General features: G+C 40.1%; 1 protein-coding gene across 1 annotated transcript in view; it reads left to right on the forward strand.

Annotated features, from left to right (window-relative positions):
* LOC148514013 (cilia- and flagella-associated protein 47-like) overlaps positions 1 to 22,598 on the forward strand; it is a gene marked incomplete at its 3' end in the record, with an annotated part of 651,210 nt that overhangs the window by 284,052 nt on the left and 344,560 nt on the right. Inside the window, exons 45-46 of the mRNA XM_088481183.1 lie at positions 7,863 to 8,049; positions 21,516 to 21,712. Of these exons, the coding sequence (XP_088337309.1) occupies positions 7,863 to 8,049; positions 21,516 to 21,712 (384 nt within the window). The remainder of the gene's footprint in view (positions 1 to 7,862; positions 8,050 to 21,515; positions 21,713 to 22,598) is intronic.

Genomic DNA, 22,598 nt, shown 5'->3' on the forward strand with positions numbered 1-22,598 from the left:
TTAAATTACTTTAAAACATTGAACGGTAGGTTGAGGTCTTGTATTTCAGATTTGGAAACATTAATCCTATAGTTAGAAAACCTACTAAAAAAGTAAAATTAGGAGGAGATTGGGGAAGGAAATGTGGAGGTGGGTGATGAACAATAGGACGTCATCCACAGAGAGAAATTTTACATTCTTGGGAACCAACCTTAACACAACTGATTTCAGGGTTTTGATGAATTCTAGTGGCCACAAAAATATGAGTGATGATAGAGAGCAGCCCTGTCTTGTGAATTGTAAATGAAGAAGACTTAAACCCATTTGCAAGGACCACAAATAAAGGGCACTTACCCCTTGCAGGAATGGGCCTCCAATGCTTTCGAACTCCGGCACATATAGTTTGATAATACTCTAAAGAAATTTCTAGCTGCTCCTTTTCCTGTGCTAAGGTTTGACAATACTTTTGTATACATTTCTGGCACATATAGGAGCAGTCAACCCTAGAAATGGCCTTTTCAGCATCCAAGGCCACCACAAGAGTCAGATACATAAGATCAATTGCCCATCTAACATTATCAGAGGCCTGCCTATAAGATATAAATCCAACCTGATCTTAATGGATGAGAGAGTGGATGACATAATTAGCCAGATTGTTGGAAAATAAATGGAAAAGAGTTTGAGGTCGACATATAAAAAAGAAATGGGCCAACCCTTGAGAAATGGGATCCACTCCTGGGATGACTATAATCTTTGCTCCCATGGTGACCTGGTCAAATTTAGAGCCAGTAAGACAGAGGTGAGGAGGCATAAAAGCATGGGCATGATATATCCTCCATTTTTTTGTAGTAGATAGCAGTGAAGACACCAGGGCCAGGGGTAGAAGAGTTTTTAAGGTCCTTTATGGATTGAGAGAGGAGGTGTCTTTGTTGAGGAAAGCATTCTCTGTGAATGAAAGTTTAGGGAAATGTGAGACATCTGAACAGTTAGTAATTTGGGAGCGGAGGGAAAAAAGGATCTGAAATTTGTGGGGCAAAATTTTTGCCATATTTGATGAAGATGCTATGACTACAGGTGCAGCTGCCTCTCAACTTTTGGGCTAAAAGCTTATCATCCTTCTTATGAAATTTTGGTTGCGTTATTGGAGAGTCTAGGTTACCATCTTAGATAATATTTTGTTAAGCTAGCCCTTAAATGGCAGGAGTGCGAGGAGGGTTTTGCTCTTTGGGTACTGTTGATGTAGGACATTAAGAGAGAAGATTTGCATTTCTAGCTCTAGAATACAAGCCTTCTCAGCCTACTTTCAGAAAGAGGTGAGACTGATTGAGGCATCCCGAATTGTGGCCTTGTACACTTCCCATAAAAAGGGGGAAACATTGGAAGAATCATTGTGGGAAATATAGTCTAGAATGGCTTTAGAGATCTTTGTGTATTTTTAAAGGCTATAGTAACTTTAGAGGGACCCAAATATGTATAAGATTTACAGCACTACATTGCTTCATGTCAGCAGTATACGTTCGATGGATATACGTTCTATTGTGTAGGCTAAGATGGGGAAATTTATGGGTGTATATATCAAGCTTTGGGAGAGATAAAGTAGAGAGAGATAAAGCACCAACCAATGAGCTCCTACTTGTTATGTTTCAAATACAGCCTGTAAAATGGCAGTTAGGAGCTAATTGGTTGGTATTTTATCTCTCTACCCTTTATCTCTATCTCTATGGCTTGATACATCTAGCCCTTAAAGTGAATTTTCTGAAGTAGTTCTAGATCTGCAGATTGGTGTTTAAAATATCAGAGGACCATTGTTTTATTGTTGGTGGACTTTAGATCAGTCACGTTAAGGGACAAAAAAGATGTGAAAGCGCAATGAGATATAACAATTAAATAATAGATAATTTAATAATAAGGATGTGATGTATGGAAAATTGGTAAAAAATAGTACTATATCACAAAGAATTAATAAAAACACAGAATATACAATGAAAAGACACTAATGGCATCAAATATATACATAAATAGAATACACATGAAATACTGAATGTACAGATGAGTAGTTGGTAATGATTGTATTTCTGTCTGTAAGACAGAATGAAGTAATTAACCCAATTAATAAAATAGAACCAATGGAAATATTCTTATGTGATAAAATGAAATAATAATCTCGGATGATATAGAAAAAGACAATAAGAATGCTCCTGTAAAAGGTAAATTAGCGTTGGTATTGTGCACAATACAGGCTAACCTTAGAGATGTGGCTCCCGGTTAGACTTCACTGAAACACAGAGGGCAGTGTCCGGAATGCCTCTCTGGTATATATCTCACCGACCAAGGAATGATCCGGCCTCCTACCAATGTAGGGGAATGAATGTTGAGTGCGGTGGCAGGGAAAGTTGGATGCGGAGTAACCGCTGGTGTGAGGCCGCTATGAAAAGATCTGAGGACTGGTCTCTGCCCGTCCTGTGAGCGGCAATGGCTATTCGTAGCTTCTGCTGTCGGCTGTCGGGACTCCGTGTCCAGGAGAACCGGGGGGTCAATGCGCCCAGTCTCAGCTGATGAACGGCCGTGATGGAAAAGGGCCGTGCTGACACACTCCGACCTCCGTCAGATGGTTGGATCGGGATAGTTCAAAGTCACCATATGAATGCTCTAATAGATGCCGTATGGTACTGTGTAGGTGGTCGTGTGGAATCAATAAATGGGTGTGGAACAGAAGTGGACTAACGCGTTTCTCAGCCTTTAAACGTCCGGCCGTTTCCTCAGAGACAATGATAAAAAATGATGTCATCATGTTGGCAGTAAATGACAATTGATGTACACTCTGACCCATCACGCCAGTGTTAATGATGTCAGTTCAAGAGATTTCCATAACAGATATCTGGGGCAAAATTTACTAAATGTCGATTTCTGTTTGATTTAAAATTGATATAAAATCGACCAATATCGCCATCGATTTTGCTTTTCCAAATAGCTAATTTACTATCAGTAGATTTTAGGTGTCATGTTAAAATCAACATCGATGTTGGTTGATTTTACAATTTTGAGCTAAAATCGACCATAAATTAACTGCAAATTGACCAAAAATCGCAGGGGGAGTATTATGAGGGAATATAAATTAATCTATGGATGTTTGAATCATGGACATGATTCAGAGATGTTTCTTAATGCTGTCACTGCTGCATCTTTGTACACAACTGATGTTTGAAAATATGCAAATGTCGCAGTTGCCAATATATGTATTTAGAGGCACCCACCGCCAGCTGACTGTGTCCAAAGATTCAGCATTGGTCGCAGATCCTTTGATAATCGATCTTCCTATGCTGTGAATGGGTCCCGGGTTGCATTGACCCGGGTTACTTGTTCACACTGCACCGCGAGCCAGATTTAACTCATTTTTAACCCTGTTTGCTACCTGGGTTGAAATGCCGGGTCTCTCCACCCGGGTTATTTCAACTGACCCCTTTCACACTGCACAATAACCCGGGTTGCTGCGCGTTAACGTGAAATAATCTGGGTTATTGCTGGCAGCATGAAAGGGGTATAAACTGCTGTTTTTCCTCTGATCAGGCTTCTGGGTCCTCTCAATCAGGTAGTGATGTGCATACCACAGGAAAGTGCAGAGGAGATCTTTTTCTATTTCCATTTTTCTTACAGCCATAGTTCACCACATGGTTGGTTGTTTACCTTTTTTTTAGGCATCATAACAAAGTTTGGCCTAAAAGCAGCTGATTTAGAAGTCAAACACACCAGTCAGTTAAAAGTCTATTTTGAGGCTGATTTTCAAACTGACCTTTAGTAAATCTCCAGTTTCTATAGCCATGGTTCGGCCAATGTTCTAACTTGTTTGGAAGTCTATTTTGAAGGTCAGTTTGAGGTCAGTTTTGACTTTAGTAAATCTCAGATTTGCAAAATCAACCAAATATCGACCTTTACTAAATTTTGCCCCTATAGTCTCCGAACACTTCTGTTATCTCCCATATTTATTCATCTTATACCATCTCATGATGAAAACACAGACACTCTTAAAAATCAATCAATAACAACATCACAACATTATGCACAAACAAAAATGTATAACAGTATAGAAGAAAGGATAAAGGCACAAGAAAAAACACCCTGTAGAGGGGAAAAGGTGAGAATGTCCCACTAAGTACACTAGTAAGGATCAATAGAAAAAAGGTAATAAATAAGGATACGGTATATAATAAAATCAAGTTGAAGGAGGGGGAACTCTGAAAAGAGAAATGAGAAAACAGAGACAAAAGGGAAGAGAGATAGAGAGAGTGAGAGAGAGACCCAGGCAACATCTAATTTATAATAAAACTGGACTGTGTTATTTAATAAATGTTGTGCCTTTTGCAGTATCTCGTCCAGCCTCCACCATATGTATTTTCTTTTTGGTGCCATTTATATATATTTTTTATATGGGCCTTTTGTCTCCACCTCCCACCCTCCATTTATTTTATTAAAGAGTTGGTGCCATTTTCTATCCCCCATTCTACCCAGGGGCGTCTTAAGAGAGGAGGGAGCCCGTGTGCACTACCTGTGCGGGCCCCCTCCTCTTTCCCCGGTGGCCGGCAGCCGACTGATGCGGCTAGCCAGCCACCGGAGCATTAGTAGACTCCGGGCACTAGAGAACGCAGTTGCGATTGCATTATCGTGTATATTATTAATTAATTCAGGCATGTAAGGAGACAAGGAGATTGTATTTTGTTTATCTGACAGGTACACAAGTTTGAAGTCTTTTATTTACATTGATTTTCTATTGCATAAATTTGAACAGAGTTGACTTTACCTCAACGGAGTGTATAGGTACAAAACATTTAGAACACTAACCTCCACCATACAGTATCTCCTCACCACTTGCATATCCTATAATCCTGGTGGTCTTGTGGCAGAATAGATCCCTACCCATTCCCATTTAGTTTAACATTTAAAATGATGGTTTAACACATATCTTTATTCAGCTGAATTTGATCAACCTCTCTTCATTTTTCTTTGTGAAGAAATAAATCATGTTCTACATTAAAATAATCTACTTTTCAGCCTACAGTACCCTTACACAGGTTTTAACTGTAAGTAATGCTATATCTGTTCTGGTGAGCTTATTTAAATAAAAATTATCTTTCTGAGTCAATGTAAAGACAAGTTCTGCAGACCATTCTCCTACCTTTGTTCAGTCAGCTTCTCATTTTCCTTATTTAATTATGAGGGTCAAGCATCCTATGAGTTATCTTTAAACCACTGTTCTGCCTGAGCCAATGCAGAAGATGTAATTTATCTGGCAACCATTATAGGCATGGTTGCCAGATAAATTATAGGAAATTTCAATTAACTGTACTATGTACCAGCTAATCTGTGCCACTTGGGGTAATACACTGTTTTTATGGGTTGTCATAAGGAAATTGGGGAAGCCCAAGTGATAAACTCTTCTATTTTTTGTTGTTGTAAGATACTATGGGGGAGCAAAGCCCTCAGATTCTGTAACTAAACTAAAAGAGGTTCTGGAAATTGACTGCTAAAAAAAATAAATTAGAGTTGCTGGGAAGTTTAGAATCAATTAATAATCCATTGTACGTTGGAGGTTTTATGCGTCTTTCTTTAAAGAAGGTGGGGACAGTTCACAAGGTCACAGAGAAACCCAAGGTAACCTTTCTCACATTAGCTAATGTTAATGTTCACGAGTCCACTATCAGGAGGGCACTGAACAACAATGGTGTACATGGCAAGATTGCAAGGTGCCACAGTTCCTCAAAAAACATTGCTGTTCGTCTGCAGTTTGCTAAAGATCACCTGGACAAGCCAGAAGACTATTGGAACAATATTTTGTGGACAGATGAGTCAACAATAGAGCTTTTTGGTTTAAATGAGAAGCATTATGTTTTGAGAAAGGAGAACACTGCATTCCAGCTTAAAAACCTCATACCATCTGTGAAACACAGTGGTGGTGGTATCATGGTTTGGGCCTGTTTTGCTGCTTCTGGCCCAGGACAACTTGCCATCATTGCTGGGACAATGAACTCTGAATTATACCAGAATATTCTAAAGGAGAATGCCAGGACATCTGTTCTTGAGCTTCTTCTCAAGAGAGCATGGGTCATGCAGCAAGACAACGACCTAAAACACACAATTTATTCAACCAAAAAACGGTTAAAGAATAGTAAATTAAAAGTTTTGGAATGACCAAGTCAAAGTCCTGAGCTTAATCCAATCAAAATGTTGTGGAAGGACCTGAAGCGAGCAGTTCATGGGAGGAAACACACCAACATAACAGAGTTGAAGCTGTTTTGTACGGAGGAATGTGGTAAAAATCCTCCAAGCCGATGTTCTGGACTAATCAACTATTACCAGAAACATTTAGATGCAATTATCTCTGCACAAGGGGGTCATACTAGATACTGAAAGCAAAAATTCACATACTTTTGCTACTCACAGATATGTTATATTGGATCATTTTCCTAATTTGTTTGATTTGGTTCTCTTTATCTAGTTTTAGGACTTGTGTGAAAATCTGAGGTAGTTTTAGACCAAATTTCAGCAAAAATATAGAAAATTCTGAAGGGTTCACAAACTTTCAACCACCACTGTAGAAATGCCTCTAATACAGTGTTTATTTTTCTGATCTTTGTTTTTTTACTCATCCAGTTATTGGTGGATTTTATGTACATAGTAAGTTTGTTTGCTTATAGTTTTGTGAAAGGATGTAGTAGATCTAACAAATTATTTGTGTTGAGAGACTATGGGCCGATGTAATAGGGTGAGAGTATAGAAAAGAGTTTAGCAGTAAACTCTGACACTTTTTAAACTCGGCCAATGTAGTAGAGTCCGAGAACATGCAAACTCGCATGTATTTAGATAAAAAAAAAAACTCTCATAGTTTAAACTCTCATCCAGATGTTTTCCCATTTTGAAGACAAAACTCAACCAATGTGAGAGATTACTGCTAAACTCTCACATTTTCTAAATTCTCACCCTATTACATTTGGCCCTGCATCTGAGATAAACTGTCTAAAATGGTCATTCTTCTTCTCATCATACTTCTCCAATCCCATATATTGTAGATAAAGATTTTAAGTATCTAAGTCAGTATAACTTCTCACCGCTCGGTTACTATGGATGCATAAGAGCAGTTGGGTGGGAAGTTTAAAGTTTGGAATCAGCTCTGAACAATTTGGTTAGTGACATTTACTTTATAGTCTTTACTGACTGAGATAAGTGCAGTTATCTTTTCCCTGAGTGTATTTAGGTGCCTGTTCTGGTCATCAATCAGAGTCTTGTTCTGACTATGCCTGATTACTGTCCATTCCCTGGATTGCGGCCTGTCATGACCTTTGCCTTGGCTTCTTTGCCATTCTTTAATTGCCATCTACACTGACTGTTTTGTTTGAATTTAGACTATTCTCTAAATTGAAACTTTTATTATTGCTTGGGATTCCTGCTCTTTAAAGCTCCTATTACTGCAACTTTCTATATCACAGCAAATCATTCTCAGTGATTTATTGTCTGTGAAGACCGTTTCATTAGTACAAACCTAAGTGTACATTCAGTGGCTCTCTTCTTGCTTCATCCATAGTTTCAAACATGGTTACTAGGGTTACTAAAGTCATGCAATTTCTAGATTGTTAGTTTACAGACTTTTTGGCCATTGGTAAATTTAGACCCTCATTTAATCATTATAGACATGCCGATTATTTCCACTCATTTACTATATTAATAGCTATAACTGTTATACTAGATAACATACTACATTGTTTTAAAACATTCTACCATATTTTAAAACATATTTGACCATTTATTTTATGTTACTTATTATTAAAATAGAGGGAGTTATTTGTTTTGTGAATGTTATATGTTCATCTAATGTTGATTTTTTTTCTATACAGGTCAAATCATCATTCAGCTCTTTCTCTGCTTCGTCCAAAAAGTTACAGTCAATTGAGTATGATGTGGAAATAAGCACACCTGAGCATTTTGAGGTTCCAATGAAAGTTTGCATTCCAATCTTTGCAAAAAGTCGAATTGCCACTAAGAGGATCACAATGGAAGGAGGTCAGCTAAGTACAGAACAAGGTAATGAAGATATCCTGATACATTATTTAGGGGTCTATTTCAAACACAGCCTGTCATCTCACAGGCTGTGTTTGAAAAATGACAGTTGGGAGCTGATTGGCTGGCACCTTATCACTTTCTTATCACTTTTCACTCTGTCTCCTACCACTGCTTAGTAAATAGACCCCTTAGTAGTTAGAGGCACCAATGTAATAGCCTGCAATATGCGGGCACTGCAGAGATTTCTGCCATATACAGATGTGTCCTCCTACACCAAGCCTCAATGCGCCATGCGGCGTGAGACGTCCGATGCAAGTGAGCTGTGCCGACAGCGTAGCTTTTCTTTAAATTTGCATCTTATTCGCACAGCAGACTCAGCGAAACACCACCTAATCTGTATCAGAAATGCTGGGCTGCGACTTTAACCGCACAGGAATTAGTTTTAAATATGTACAAAGTCACAAATCTCAGAATTTATTTGTACTTTTTAAGACATTTAGGAGTAGATTTAACAAAGAGAGAGAAAGTGGGGAGAGATAAATTAACAAAGAATTAGCTTCTATAGTAACTGTCATTTTCTCTCTCCAAGTTTTGATAAATATCCCCCTTTATGTTATTTTCCGAGCACAAGTTTGAGGCACAATAATAAGGCAAGATACACAGTAAGTGGCTAGGTTTAAATAGTCTAGATATTCCTCCTATTGACCACTATTTATCAATAAGAGAACTCTATTGAGTAATGATAAACCCCAGGAATTAGTCCTTCAAGATCTAAAGTTTCAAAAATATGTATCTCCCATCATCCCAGTGTTTGTGGCCCTAGCAGGTTTAGTTTACTTCCTGACATGAGTACTGTATAATCCATTTTTTTTTTGCAACTTGAGTGCTGCTTTCAACAATAGTCTTCCACTTGACTTAAGGTCAAATACTAACATATCTGAATTCATTAAAGCTCCCTTATCTTTGTTGCATTCTTTGTTAAGTAAACTGAGTATTAAGGGGCTATTAAGAACTTAAGCATCATTCCAGATTACGAATGTATATTCCATAAACACTGACTTTGTTATAAAAATAGATTGCATATCATAGATATGATGGGGGTATATTTAGGTTGTGCAGGTTAATAGAAAGGGAGGTGTTGCCCATAGTAGCCAATCAGATTGTAGTTCTCATTTATCTAGCACCTTCTAGAATACACAGTAATAGCTAGAATATGATTGTTTGCTATGGGCAAAATCTCCACTTCTATAAACCAGCACTTTAGTAAATATACCCCATTTTGTTGCGTTTTATTTAACTGCATCCATCATCTATTTTATTTTGCTGGAGTGTATAGACTATTTTTTTAAATAATTCCTGTTTAAATATCAGAGTTGCATATCTCCCATGCTGTTTTTGCTCCATTCTTATTTAGTTACAACCATGGAATATCCTATAAAATAATGCATGGTGATGTCATAAGTGCAAAATTTTAATTATTATGCCTTGATTAGAAATTACCTACAGTATATTTTGAAAAGTGTTTCTTAGTATATTTAATTCTCTATTACGGAGCAGAATTTCTCTCATTCTCCTGAAAGAATATGACTTTAAGTCATTCTTGACGACATTCAGCTCCCTTCCGGGTGGGAGCTGAATGCCTGCATACAGCAAGGGGCGTGGCCGGGCTATGACGCCGTTTTGGCATTGTGAAGAGGGGGCGGGGCCACAATGATGCAAACGTGTGGTCACGCCCCTCCCCCCACCCCCTCTTCACAATGCCGAAAACAAAGGCATTGTGAAGCATGGGGCGGAGCCCACGATGACGCAATTCAGCGCGAATCGCATCATCAGGCCCCCCCGCTGCGGTGGTATCTAGTAGCAGTCCGGGGGGCAGGTGGCAGCCGGGAGGCTTGACTGCCTTTCCGGGGGGTCAGGAGTGGCATCCGATATTCGGGAGGCTACCGACCAAATAGGGAGGGTAGGCAAGCCTGCTTTAAGTGTTGCTTGTGAAAAGGGCCGGCGGTAGGTTTCTCTGCGCCCAGTGCCGTCCCGTGTTGCACTGTCACCCCTTCCCTCCCCCACTCCCTCCCCCAAAGCGTATACCAGTAACGCCAGCAGGTGGGTGAAGGGCCTTTTTTTTTTGGAGTCGGCTGGTAGTGAGCGCATCTAAATTAATGTTCTGGCAAGGCTGCGCCCTTCAGGGTATGGCACTCCGGGCGACGGCCCTGCTTGCCCGGAGGATTAGTGTTTTGGTGCAGCAAAGTCCATGGCATGATAATTGGGGCTATTTAGCGTGATATGAGCATACAGTAGGTGTATAGCTTTTCAGTGATAGACTGATCATGTATTATGTCTGTTTTAGTAATCTATGTTTTTCTTGTTTTGGTGTTCTCCCTAATTTGCTTGTTTCTCTTTTTCTTAATTGAAATGCATTATGACACCAAATATGTACAGACTATTATTGATAGTAAAGAGAGACAATGTGAAAAATAATTTTTAGAATCTATAAACCATTTAGACTTTACATGCAGAGACTGAGCTCACAAACAAGATCAAAACAAGACACATATCTTTGCTCTTTTTTATTGAATGACAAGGTTTTTCAGAAGATGAAGTCACTTAAACATTTCATCTATTCAAGGACACTCATATTATATTACTTTACTCTGACACATTGCAAAAGAGCTATGCATTTTGTCATTCTATCTCCGCTCCATCATCCATTTTTATGGAATCAAGTGGTTTTTGATCTTTTCTCAGAAATTGAGGTGAAAAAGAGACAATACATGTCACAGAAAATAAAATGACTGGACCTTGCAATAGACAGGAAGGTGTTTTCTCATTAATAACTGTAGTATTATAGTTCTTTTTGTTTTACATGTATACGGTTAAGGGATAAAAATACATGAACATGATTTACTAATTATCAAATTCAGATAAAAAAAAATTATAAAGAAGTATTCCATTTTATTATTAGGTTTGATTTGCGCAGGCAAATGTTTTATTGGTGACTGAATTGCTCTACTGTACGCAACAAAAGTCTTGGCCTTCCCGCTCTGTCTCTCCCCTCTATCTGTTGACAACACGACAATAAACCCTACCGCTCACACTCACTGTCTAGGTGTTATCCTTGAGTCTGTATCCAAATTCCGCACATATGTCACTCAAGACACTGCAGAAACATGAATTCATGTAGTCATTATCTCTCATATTGACTACTGCAACACCACATTACCAGTCTTCAACTAAAAAGACTGGCACCCCTACAGACTACATTTCCTTGTAAAACATTCTTCTCCTGCAGCTGTATCTGTCAATTCCTACAATGGCTGCCTATATTTTACCACATCCATTAACAGATACTTCTCCTACAGTAACATACAAAGCTGTCACCAAAACTAAACCAACTTACATTGCTTCACTTATATCTGAAAATATCTCTCTGTGCAAGATCTGCATCTCTCATTGGTTAACTGCCAGGTCCTCTTAGAGCGTGCTCGCACTTGTAGAATAGCAAACACCAGTATGTCCAGAAGGCTGACAAGTCCCAGTAGTGGCACATACTAAGGCCAGAGTTAGATTAAGACCATAATACAATACATAGAGCATCATAGCGGATGTTATACAATACAGAGAGCAACATAGTGACAGTTATACAGTACATCCAGTCTGTCAGTCCACACAAAGAGGTCACAGCAAGCGCAGGGCCAAAGCTGAGCCATGAGCCCCAGTAGTGACAGATGAAATTAGTCATTTATTACTATTAGCATGGTCATTTTCAGTAAGTACATGTGCAGGTCCTTGTACATGTCTCTGTGCTTTTTATTTGTATTATAAAACTCTGCTGCCTTTGTTTTAACAATTGCCTCTCAATTGGTCCGGTTCTAGGCCAGTTAGAGCCCAGGGCGAAAAGTCCCTTTGACGCCCCCCTTAAAAAAAAATATATATATATTCTGCTTATTGTGTGTACTAAATAAAATCATAGACCTTCCCTACAGTATATGCTGGTTTCTCTGTAACGGAGAGCCTCTGGAGGATCTGATTCTCCCTGGGCAGACAGAGGGCCTGATTCAGACCCGGACGCTATGCTGCGCTCGCATTGAGCGATTTTATGCAATCTGCGCATGCGTATGAGTCGCAGTGCGCGTGTGCAAACCAGTCATTGTGATGGGAAAGTGCTCGCCCGTAGCCCACAGTCGGGCCGCTATTTTGAGTGACAGATAGTGCTGTTTGTGGGTGGTAACAGGGGAAGGTGCTTGTAAATGGGGGTGTGGATGTGCGAACGCAGGCGTGCCTGACCGTCAGAACGGCGTTTAATGGGAGTGCATAATTAGCAGAGAAGCGTCATTACACACGTGACTGGGTTGTATCTTAGCCTGAACTGCTCGGAAAAGGCTATCACAAGCGCTGTGAGCAGCTCCGATGGCTCTCGATATTCCTGATTAATCCGACAACTGCCAGAGATGACGTGTGTTGCGACTGGCAAAGGGGCGTCTTTATACAGGTGCTCGCTATTAGTTAGTGGGCGGCTTTACGCGACGCAGTGCGAGCACATGATTTAAATAGCCGGCCCCTTTTAGCCAGCGAGCGGCCACAAATAGCGTCCGGGTCTGAATCAGGCCGTGTCTTCAGTTGGTATTCACCATACATGTAAAAGAACACATGGTCTGGAAGATGCCTGTTTGTGTAAGAATATAACTAATGTCGTCATCATCATACAACAGAGGTTCAACAAGACTTGATACCCCAGTGTCACGTCCAGCCTCCTGTGTCCCCTCCGGCCTCCTGCCCCCTGTCACTCCAGCTTTCTGCCCCCTGTCACTCCAGCCTCCTGTGTCCCCTCCAGCCTCCTGCCCCCTCTCACTCCAACTTTCTGCCCCCTGTCACTCCAGTCTCCTGCCCCCTGTCACTCCAGCCTCCTGCCCCCTGTCACTCCAGCTTTCTGCCCCATGTCTTTTCAGCCTCCTGTTCCTGTATCATGTCAAGAGCCAACTCCCTCCTTTGACAGCCTGCATACTCCTCTTCGCGCTCCTCTTCTTTATCAACTGCATGGTGTGATGACATCAGAATGTACACCATGCAGTGCCTCACAATGTAAACACTAGGACCTGGATCGAATGTGACCATGGCCTGGCAGACAGCAGTGCCACCTGCATGATCATTTGTGCTGGGCGGCACTCAGCAGGAACTTTAACCCCACCTCTACTGTACGGACAGGGGGTGACTACAGGCTACAGGGACCTGTCAGCCCGCTCTTTGAGCAGCCCCTACATCTCAACATATTAGAAGACAATATTTTGATGCCACCTATAAGATCCTGAACCTTTAGGGCTTAGCCATAAGATGGGTGTTAGACACATTACTCAAGTAAGAATGTGGTCTTTATTTTACAAACATTCAGACTACAAAATTGGTTTTCACTGTAAATTATGCTCTATGTACCCTATCATGTGGGCAAATCGACAGTGGTTATTAATAAGCTTTCTGTTTATTTGAAAATATTAAAATAATTACTGGACTCCCGACTTAGTTTGTCATTTCTATAACTAAACCCTTTGCACATCTAGGTGTTGATGCTGAGTGAGTACTATGCCAGAGGACCTAGTGTATCTTGTGTGAAATTGCTCTGCGCATGCCAAGCAAAATGTTTGCATGCATGTGCACCATGCTTAGACTGCCACTTACACCTGCTTGCACCTGAATAGGCGTGCCAGGCAGGAAGGGAACATCTAATATAGGTCGAGTACAGTTAGGTCATGTTTGCACAATTGGAAACAGATGCAAATTGAAACACAGACACCTGAGAAAGCAGTATTATTAGCAGGTGGTCAGGGGCAGTTGCAAATAGTGGATGATGATGATGGACCCCAGCATTAGCAAGCAGATTGTGATTGGCTGTTTGTGAATGCAATTTCTGTATTGCTAGGGCAGATGTGTTTCTTGTTTGCTTGTTTTAGCAAAACAATTTTATTTCTCTATACAAGAGATTGGGAATTGTTTTTGCTGTATAGTGAAGTCTGAGCAGTTTTATAAATACGAAATAGCAAATGTGTTTATTGCAAATAAAATGTTAAAAAAACATGGATGCAAGTGGGACATAAATATGTGTGATATTTGCCTGGTGTAAACCAAGTGCATATACTTATATTGCCATTTTGCATATGGGTGCAATTGCAGGTTTTTTAATTAATGCAAATTGCATTCATTGATTTGGGTTTCAATTACAAATACTTCTGATTTAGCGTGCAATTACAGCCAACTGCATCTGCCCCTAGATGTAACTAGAAGTCCAGTGACTCCAGTAAACTGCTACTGACAAATATACAGTATAATAAAATTGACTGATGATAAAAATGATGTCATGGTAGGTGATAGAGAGAGACAGTGGAGGATGGAGAAGAAGAGGGCAGATAGTGTTAGTTTGGAGAGAAAGTGTATAGGGAGAGAGTAGGAGAGATTGAAAGTGTGTGGGGAGGGGAGACAGAGGGTTTTTTTCTTTTCAATTAAAGCCAGGCAACTCCGGGCATTACAGCTAGTATAGAAATATGCAAAACAATCAATAAATAGTTACTGAGTTAACAGTCAATTATCATTTACTATAAATCTTTTTCGGGTTGAGAGCTGCTTCCAAATTTGTATATACAGATTGAAGGAACGGTTTGATCTCTAAGTCACTTTCAGAAGATAAAGAGTGGTTTAGCTGACTTTATTCTTAGTACAAGGTCATGAATATTTTACATTTGTTGTGAACTTGCTGGATGTGTGATAAACTTGTTTGCATGTTAATTCAGGAGAAATAATAAATTCTACTTCACTTTACAATGTGTGCATTAATCTAGTTGTCAGAAAGGTATAATGAGTTCTCAGCCTAAAAAGCTACTTTGATGAATAAACATACAAATGGCTCATCTGTAGTTTTTATAAATAGCTAAGATGTGTTATAGAAGCAAATTGATGCAATTACAATATTAGTATATTATAATACTGTATTTCATGTATTCTGGAATATAACAAAATATGGTCTTGATAAGCAAAATATACGTGATGTTGTTTTATATTGGGTTTATATAACATTTCAAATATGTTTACATTCATAGATGTGTTATTTATTAATAGGTGTTTTCAAATGAGCACTTTTGGAACATATTTGACCAAAATGCAACAGTTGGTTGTAAAATACACAAAAAGTATGATTTATTGGGGGGGGGGGGAATTCAGGGTAAACCTTGCAGCTAATTACACGCGCCAGCTGATTTAATTAGCCTTGCAGCTTCAAGAGCTACAAGGAAAAGTCCATGATAAAAGGCTCCTGCGAGGGGTTAACGTGTGGAGCAACCCATTGATTCTGTATTTTTGCGTGAAACCTGGAGCTTTTCCGGAGCTGGATACCCTGAAGCTAATAGGGTTGGCCTGTTGGAAACATTGCATCACCTCTGATCTTTGTAGAAGCTAACATTCTTTAAAAGACTTGACTATTTCTCTGAAATGTCTGGGAGACTTCAGAATTTCATCTAACCTCCCAGATATGTTAATTTTTCTACTGGGAAGTTAAAGGGGGAGGATTCATTCCTCTGACGAAAATGCATGAGGAAACTTATGGTATTTAACATGGATTGTGGCAGTGCAAATTCCTTCACTAAACATCTTATGTTATTGCCATCTCATGATGGTGATGCAGTTGCAAATAAAGTAATGAAAAAAAATGCTTTATTGTTAGAATTAAGCATTATTTCATTGGATATTTTTTAAAATGTTTTTTTTTTTTCTTTTTTCTGAATATGTATGTATTTGAATTTTGTTTTCCATTTGCAAAGTGAGGGATCAGAGCTTGATGACATCATGCATTGGACAGGCACTCATAATGGTTACTTTCCTATTTTGTAGACTTTTTCTGCAGGGGTGAGGCATCGTTACCCTCCACCCCTTCCATGCAAAACACTACACAAATGTTTAATAACTAATGTATAGGGAAGAGAACATTAAAGGTGGTATCCCCCCTTCATCCATCCTAGCAACCACATATCCAGGGGTTCTCATGTTTGAAAGTGGAGAGTCCTACATTTTAAATGATTGAACCCTGAAAAGTTATTTTCTGATGATTATGAGAGAACACCTCTGCCCAGCAGAAATCATTATGAAGTCGAAGGATGAGGGACCCGTTCTGGCATCTACATCTCAGGTTCACCCTTATTTTAAAAAGGAGAGTACACTCCTTCAAATTATATGGCTTTTTAGTGGTTACATTCTGGTGTCCTCATGTGATGACCAGACATTATCAACCTGCTCTAAAGAAATAGTAGTAGAGTCAACTAATGGGGAGAGCCCTTAATATACACAATCTCTCTCAAGTAAAAAAAACGATCATCTTAGATTCATTCTCAAGTACTTATAAATATTTGAGAATAATTCTAAGATGGATACTGCAACATTAAACCAGAGTGTAAGACCCATTGTTGCCCAGAAGAGGACAGAAAAAGGAAAACACAAACACAGAGGTTCTCATCGATATTATCACTGTCACTGACCCTTTTGGTACTTACAGCAGCCTGTAAGAAAACTCAACCACACAGGAGCTCTCTCTCTACCCTAAATGTGTACCACACAAAGCTATCTAACTGAACATACAGAAATCTTAGCTCATAGGCCTAATGAAACAGACAACAATCCTAATTTACAGGTGTAATTCACTATCTGGAACCTGAAATCTTTTGTTTTTTTCCCTTCCTATGCGGAGACACAAAGGCAAATACACAAGTACACAAAAATCACAATAATTGTAGCAGGGGAGGACTTAATTTGGTGAATATCCCTTCTTATCCTCTTCCTCCCACATTACAGCCAGCCAGCCCCTCCTTATCCTGGGCCTAGTGCCAATTAAGAAGACAGAACCTGGGGCCTTGTGTTAATTTAGAAAACAGAATATGGGGCGCCGTACCAATTAAAGGGGATTTATCATGGATGGAAAAACAGATTTTTAGTTTTGAAAAACAGGTGTCATGGGTGTCTGAAAAGCCCTTCACACCCTATTAGGGGCTTCAGTGGTCATTGACCTAATGTCTAAATTAAAAGGAGCATGGGCTCAATGATATGGCTCTCAGATCCACTAATGGGGGCATGGGCCAGAAGCATGCCTATCTGGTCCTACAGACCTGATGACTGACTATGCCCATGGTCCTACTGCCAGACACTCTGGTGGTCTATGGTAGAAGGAAGGGTTCTTACCGGCTCTGTTGACCTTCATCACAGGGGGGTATTCCATGTGCCAGCATTTCCCCACAAGGGTCAGTACCATCCATCAGCTACGTCTTGACCATTGAAAGCTTCACCTGGGTGGCAGAGGGCTAGGAAAAACCCTCTGCTGACCACAGGGTTTAGGTGTTGGCTTCTTCTGTAGTTGCTAACCTGTCCTGGCAAGCAGTGCCTTTTATTCCTTTGTCTTTTCTTTGGGGTTCTGACTTGTTGCTGCTTGTGCCAGCTAAATAAAGCTTGGTTCGCTGCATCCACTCCAGATTAGCTACTGTCCATGAGCCATGATTGGCTCATGACTGGCGCCAAATTTGAAATGCCACCTCTGCTCTTCTGTCGCCATGATACAATACTTGGTCCCAGCACCAGCTGCTGATATGTGCCCAGTGGGACACATCTCTACATTGTTGCACTAGTGCTGAGGGTTACCTATGCTAGGCTACAACAAAGATCTTCATTTTATGATGTGTGTGTTAATCTAGTTGTCAGCATGCTATAATATATTACTATTTAATTCTCTGTGGGACACTGCTAACTTGAGTGTAGAGGAAGTCATCTTAGAAACAGGCACACATATTCAAACTTAAACTGTTTTGGTGTTGGCTTCTCCCCTCTACATCCCTCCAGTCTGGAATGTTCCAGCAACTTACAGTTTTCACTGTGTATTAGAAGAGGGTAAGGATGCATTTTTTTTGCAAGGACAGATAAAAAGAAGATAAAAGAAGAGGTCCTTTTGTGACCATAACATTAAAATCACTGACAGGTGAAGTGAATAACATTTATTATCTTGTTACAATGGCACTTGTCAAGGGATGGAATATATTAGGCAGCTAGTGAACACTAAGTTCTTGAAGTTGATATGTTGGAAGCAGGAAAAATGGACATGTTTAAGGATCTGACGGACTTTGATAAGGGCCAAATTGCTTTGGCTAGATGACTGGGTGGGGTGTTCCCAGTTTCACATGTTCCATTGCGGCTTCTTAGACATGATCAGTAGTTTTGTGAAATTTCAGATATTCTACCATTCAAACTCAAAAAAACAATGAAATTCCGATCATTAAGGCTGATGCCTTAATGGACGCGTTCCTTGCGCAATACAGATATGGTATTCCATGACACCCTTTGGTTAACTGCACATCCAGCACTCTTATGGCGTGAGATTGCTGCCACTCACAAAATGATGGAGCTGCCAATTCACAGATTTGTGTGTTCATTGAATACATGTATCTGTGTGTGACTGAGTCTCTCAATCAGCATACAAAGTGCTATGATGCATTAGCTCTTTTCCAAACCAAGTTCCGTTTCAGTCTCAGTTGCACACAGATATACAAGTGTCACATATCAAATTAATTGGCACAGTCTCCAAGACGCACAACGCTAGCAGAGTTGTGCTGGACCTATCGGCTCACTCACACCAGGCATATCGCTATGCATGGTGCTTTGAGGCTAGATGAGCAGGGACACATCTGTAGCACAAGAGAAAAAGTGGTGTAATTTACAAAAGTACAAATGTTTCCGTAGAATATAGTCTGATTTTTAACAGTTGCTATAAAAAAAAAAGGCACATGACTTGGAGGAGAGGTAATTTCCTCTTAGCTCGTATTGTGCAACATATATTCACAGATATAAATATGGTTATTATACAAGTTACATATTATCACTGTGTTTCTACAATGATTAATAACAGCATGCAAGTTTACAATGAATGAGCAGGTAAATATTATAAAAACATCTGTGATCCACATTGCTTCTACTGCCCGTCCATGTCTTTGCCAGTGAACGGTAGGTAAGAGAACAACTGACTGGTATTTAGATGAAGGAAGAGAACTACTGTTTCTACTGTCAGGGGTAGCTTTAGACAACTGCCCTAATATCAAAGAACATTGCAGGAAAGTGTCAGCCTGAACGCTGACACATCTCTGCAATGTCATTTGATATCAGGTTTGATATCTGGAGCTACCTCTGACAGCAGACACTATTTCTCTTCCTTCCTCTGAAGATCAACTATTGCTGATGTGTCTCCATTCTATAGGACATGATACAGTTTTTTTACATACTCAGAATGTGTAACTAAATCTATGTTTACACTAACAGCAATGCGGGCAGACCAGAGGTGTTCAATCTTTAAAAGAAACACTTTAGTTGTAGTGATGTAATGTTTGCTAACACCTTGCTGCATCAGAAGTAGTACAGTAGAACACCAATTATCCGGGGTTACCATGATCATTCAGAGAGGTTGCATGGATAGTTGAATTCATAGTTAATCCGAAAATACTTGTTCTGTACCTATTGTATTACATTTAGCAGGTGTGAAGGACTCCTCTTACTCCTTCCTTCTACTGGCAGAGATCGCTGGTAATTTGATGTATGCATGTGCCCTGAGGTGACATTGCCTCTGTACTATATGTGGTACGTGTAATGAAGAAATAGAGCATGCTGTGAGTGGAAGTTGTAATCCCAGGAGTGCTTTCATCACCTGCAGTGAGATTTCAAGCACTTAATTGCACTGTTTTTTTGCTGTATCCCTCTGATGGGTAAATGTAATAGGTTGTGAGTTTTGTAAAGAGTCACAAGTTCGACAATCTCGGCTGTAGATTTAAAATTATTTAAATGGCAAAACCAGGTTAGCACTTTTAATCTACAGGTGAGATTGCCAAAATTGTGCCACTTAACAGAACTCACAACCTATTACATATACCCCCGAGTGTTCCAATATGTTTTATTTGTGTTTCCTTTACTGTATATGTACTTTTGTGAAAGTCCCATATAGGAATTTGAATAATAGACTATAAAAGAGAGCATACCATCTATCCTACTTTATATTGACTGTTTTGGACATTAAGGGGCAGATTCAAATAGCTGTGGGTTGATCCGTGTGGTCTGTGTTCCTGGATAAAGTGCCCCCCTCCAAATATTTCATTGCAGACCTACGATCAGACCCGATGCTGCAGTTAATGTTTATTTCTACTTGCACCTCCAGAGAGCAGAAATAAGCATTAACTGCAGCCTTGGGGCTAATACCAGGTCTGTAATTTAATAGCTTTCGGCACGTTTCTTGGAGAAACACACCAGGCGGATCAACCTGCTGCCACTTGGAGTGTCTGATTCCCGTTTTATGTGTGTGTGCTGGTTATAGGAATTGAGTGACTCCTGTTGGACAGGTCAGGTGTGCCTCGGTCTTGTGACATTTTATTGTATTACTATATAGTATTTATATTGCACCAAGAAAGAGTAGAAAAAACAATCTTTTTATCTGCTCAGTTAATCAGCTCAATGGCTACAATGTATAGCAAATGTTGAAAGGAAAAGCTTTTCTTGGTTGATGGAATTAAATAAATCTTTAGAAAGTTTCCTATCTCCATTCTGCATAAAACAGGACACCATCAGCTTAGCGCACATCTCCAATTGTGCCGGTCTGCGCTGGCACAAGACGTGCAGTACGGGTCCTGTGTGTTCGCACACACAGCGGCAGCAGACTGTCAGTGATTGACAGTTTGCTGCCATTTCTGGGCAGGAAGGGGGTAGCAACAGGATCCGTTTCCCCAAAGGGGGAGGGAAGAGGCCAGGATCTACGTCAGATGATGGAGATTTCCTGGCCTCATTTGACCAACTGCAATTGCTGGCTTCAGTTACCCCATGGTCACTCCGCCAGCAGAGGATCATGGAGATGTTCAGATGCTGCGTCCATGGACACTGCTTGGAACAGTAATACATGCAAGAGGCGTGACGTCTCCTACTGCATTACCATAACAGTGCTATCACAGCTGCGATGACAATAGCGTGGACTTTGAATCACACCCACTGTCCCTTTTCTAACTAAGAAGTTTAGAATGATGCTAGCCAAATACCTATTGCCTACCTTTGCCACCAATGATGGGCAACCTGTACTAGGAAGAATGTTATAGAATGCTAACTTACACAAAAGGGATATTTTTTTGGACACCGCAACAGTAACTTTAAATGTGAGTTGTCAGGCCTCTTACTTTTCCTGGAGGATCATGATCCCACTCCTGTTTTAATCCAGATATCCTAGGTATGGCTTCTCACTTGGTCAGACAAAATGTCCAGGCCTTTTGACATCACTATGTGCAGCTGCACCACTTGGCTATCTAAAAATAATTAAATATGTATATTTATTAAGTACAATGGTAATGGGTGTGTTATAAATGTGTATATTTTGTGCCATATTTGCTGAGCATTACATTTGGTTGAAATATGTGTTTTGCCCATTCATTTATTCATTTATTTATTTTGTACAGATACAGCAATTGGAGTGCTATTGCCAGTGAAATTTGTCCCTGGAAAACCTGGCCGTTATTCCTGCAAGATTTTGCTACGCTCCTCTCATGATGTACGAGTTTATATAATTGAATGTGTCGTCAACCCAAGCAGCATAGAAACAGTGTTTGAATTTATTGCACCAGCCTGTGAAGCACTGATACAAGATATTCCAATAGTAAGTTATACCACATGGCTTCATTATTTACAGAATTACAATATATTCTTCTTGACTGGACTGGACTTGAATCTATTGCAGCTGATAAAGTAGTTGATGACAGAATGTTTGACATTTAATGATAGATTCTACTGCATGTCATAAATTTGCTATCTTTGGGGAAACATGGAGATAAACCTTAGATACTGCATTTTCCATTTATTGGATTCCAACCAAAAATGTTTGATTCCTCCTTTCTGCCTGCCAATGTCATGTGCATACTTCAATTATTGTAATTCCTGTCATACTGTAGGCCCTTGCACCTAATTCTTCAAATGTGTGACAAACGTTATACTGTACGTCTGTGCCTTCTGTGGCCGCATAAAATGTAATCTAGTGAAGGAACACACTTTAAGCTTCTAAAAACACACTGAGCAAAACATGAAACATATGTGTAGTAAAGTCTGCTTCATATGTAAGTAGCATAGTATCAAGAAATATATTATGTTTTTTGTGGATACCCATCCACAGGGCCGGATTAAGGCTTGTGGGGGGCCCCGGGGCAACTAAGTTGTGGGGCCCCATCAAATATAATTGTCATGGCCTCACGCAGCGACTACTATGCCCCTTACCTTGCCACTGGATTCTCCTCTGACCGGCAAGGTGGCAGCATACTAAATCATGTCCGCGACACTGCTGGTAACCGACTCCTGGCAGCATAGCGGACATGATTTCGCTGTCTTGCTGCAGTTGTAATCTATGCTCCCAGGTGTCTGAACTGGCATCCGTGTCTACCCAGAATGCAGCGCGTGAGCAGATTCCCTTCCCCCAGTACACAGCACCTCTCCATCCATTCCCACCCTCACCTATTCTCTCTACAGAGCATATAACCCAGTGTAACCCCTTT

The sequence above is a fragment of the Taudactylus pleione genome, unplaced genomic scaffold, assembly GCF_031769625.1.
Source record: "Taudactylus pleione unplaced genomic scaffold, aTauple2 ptg000265l, whole genome shotgun sequence".
NCBI lineage: Eukaryota > Metazoa > Chordata > Amphibia > Anura > Myobatrachidae > Taudactylus > Taudactylus pleione.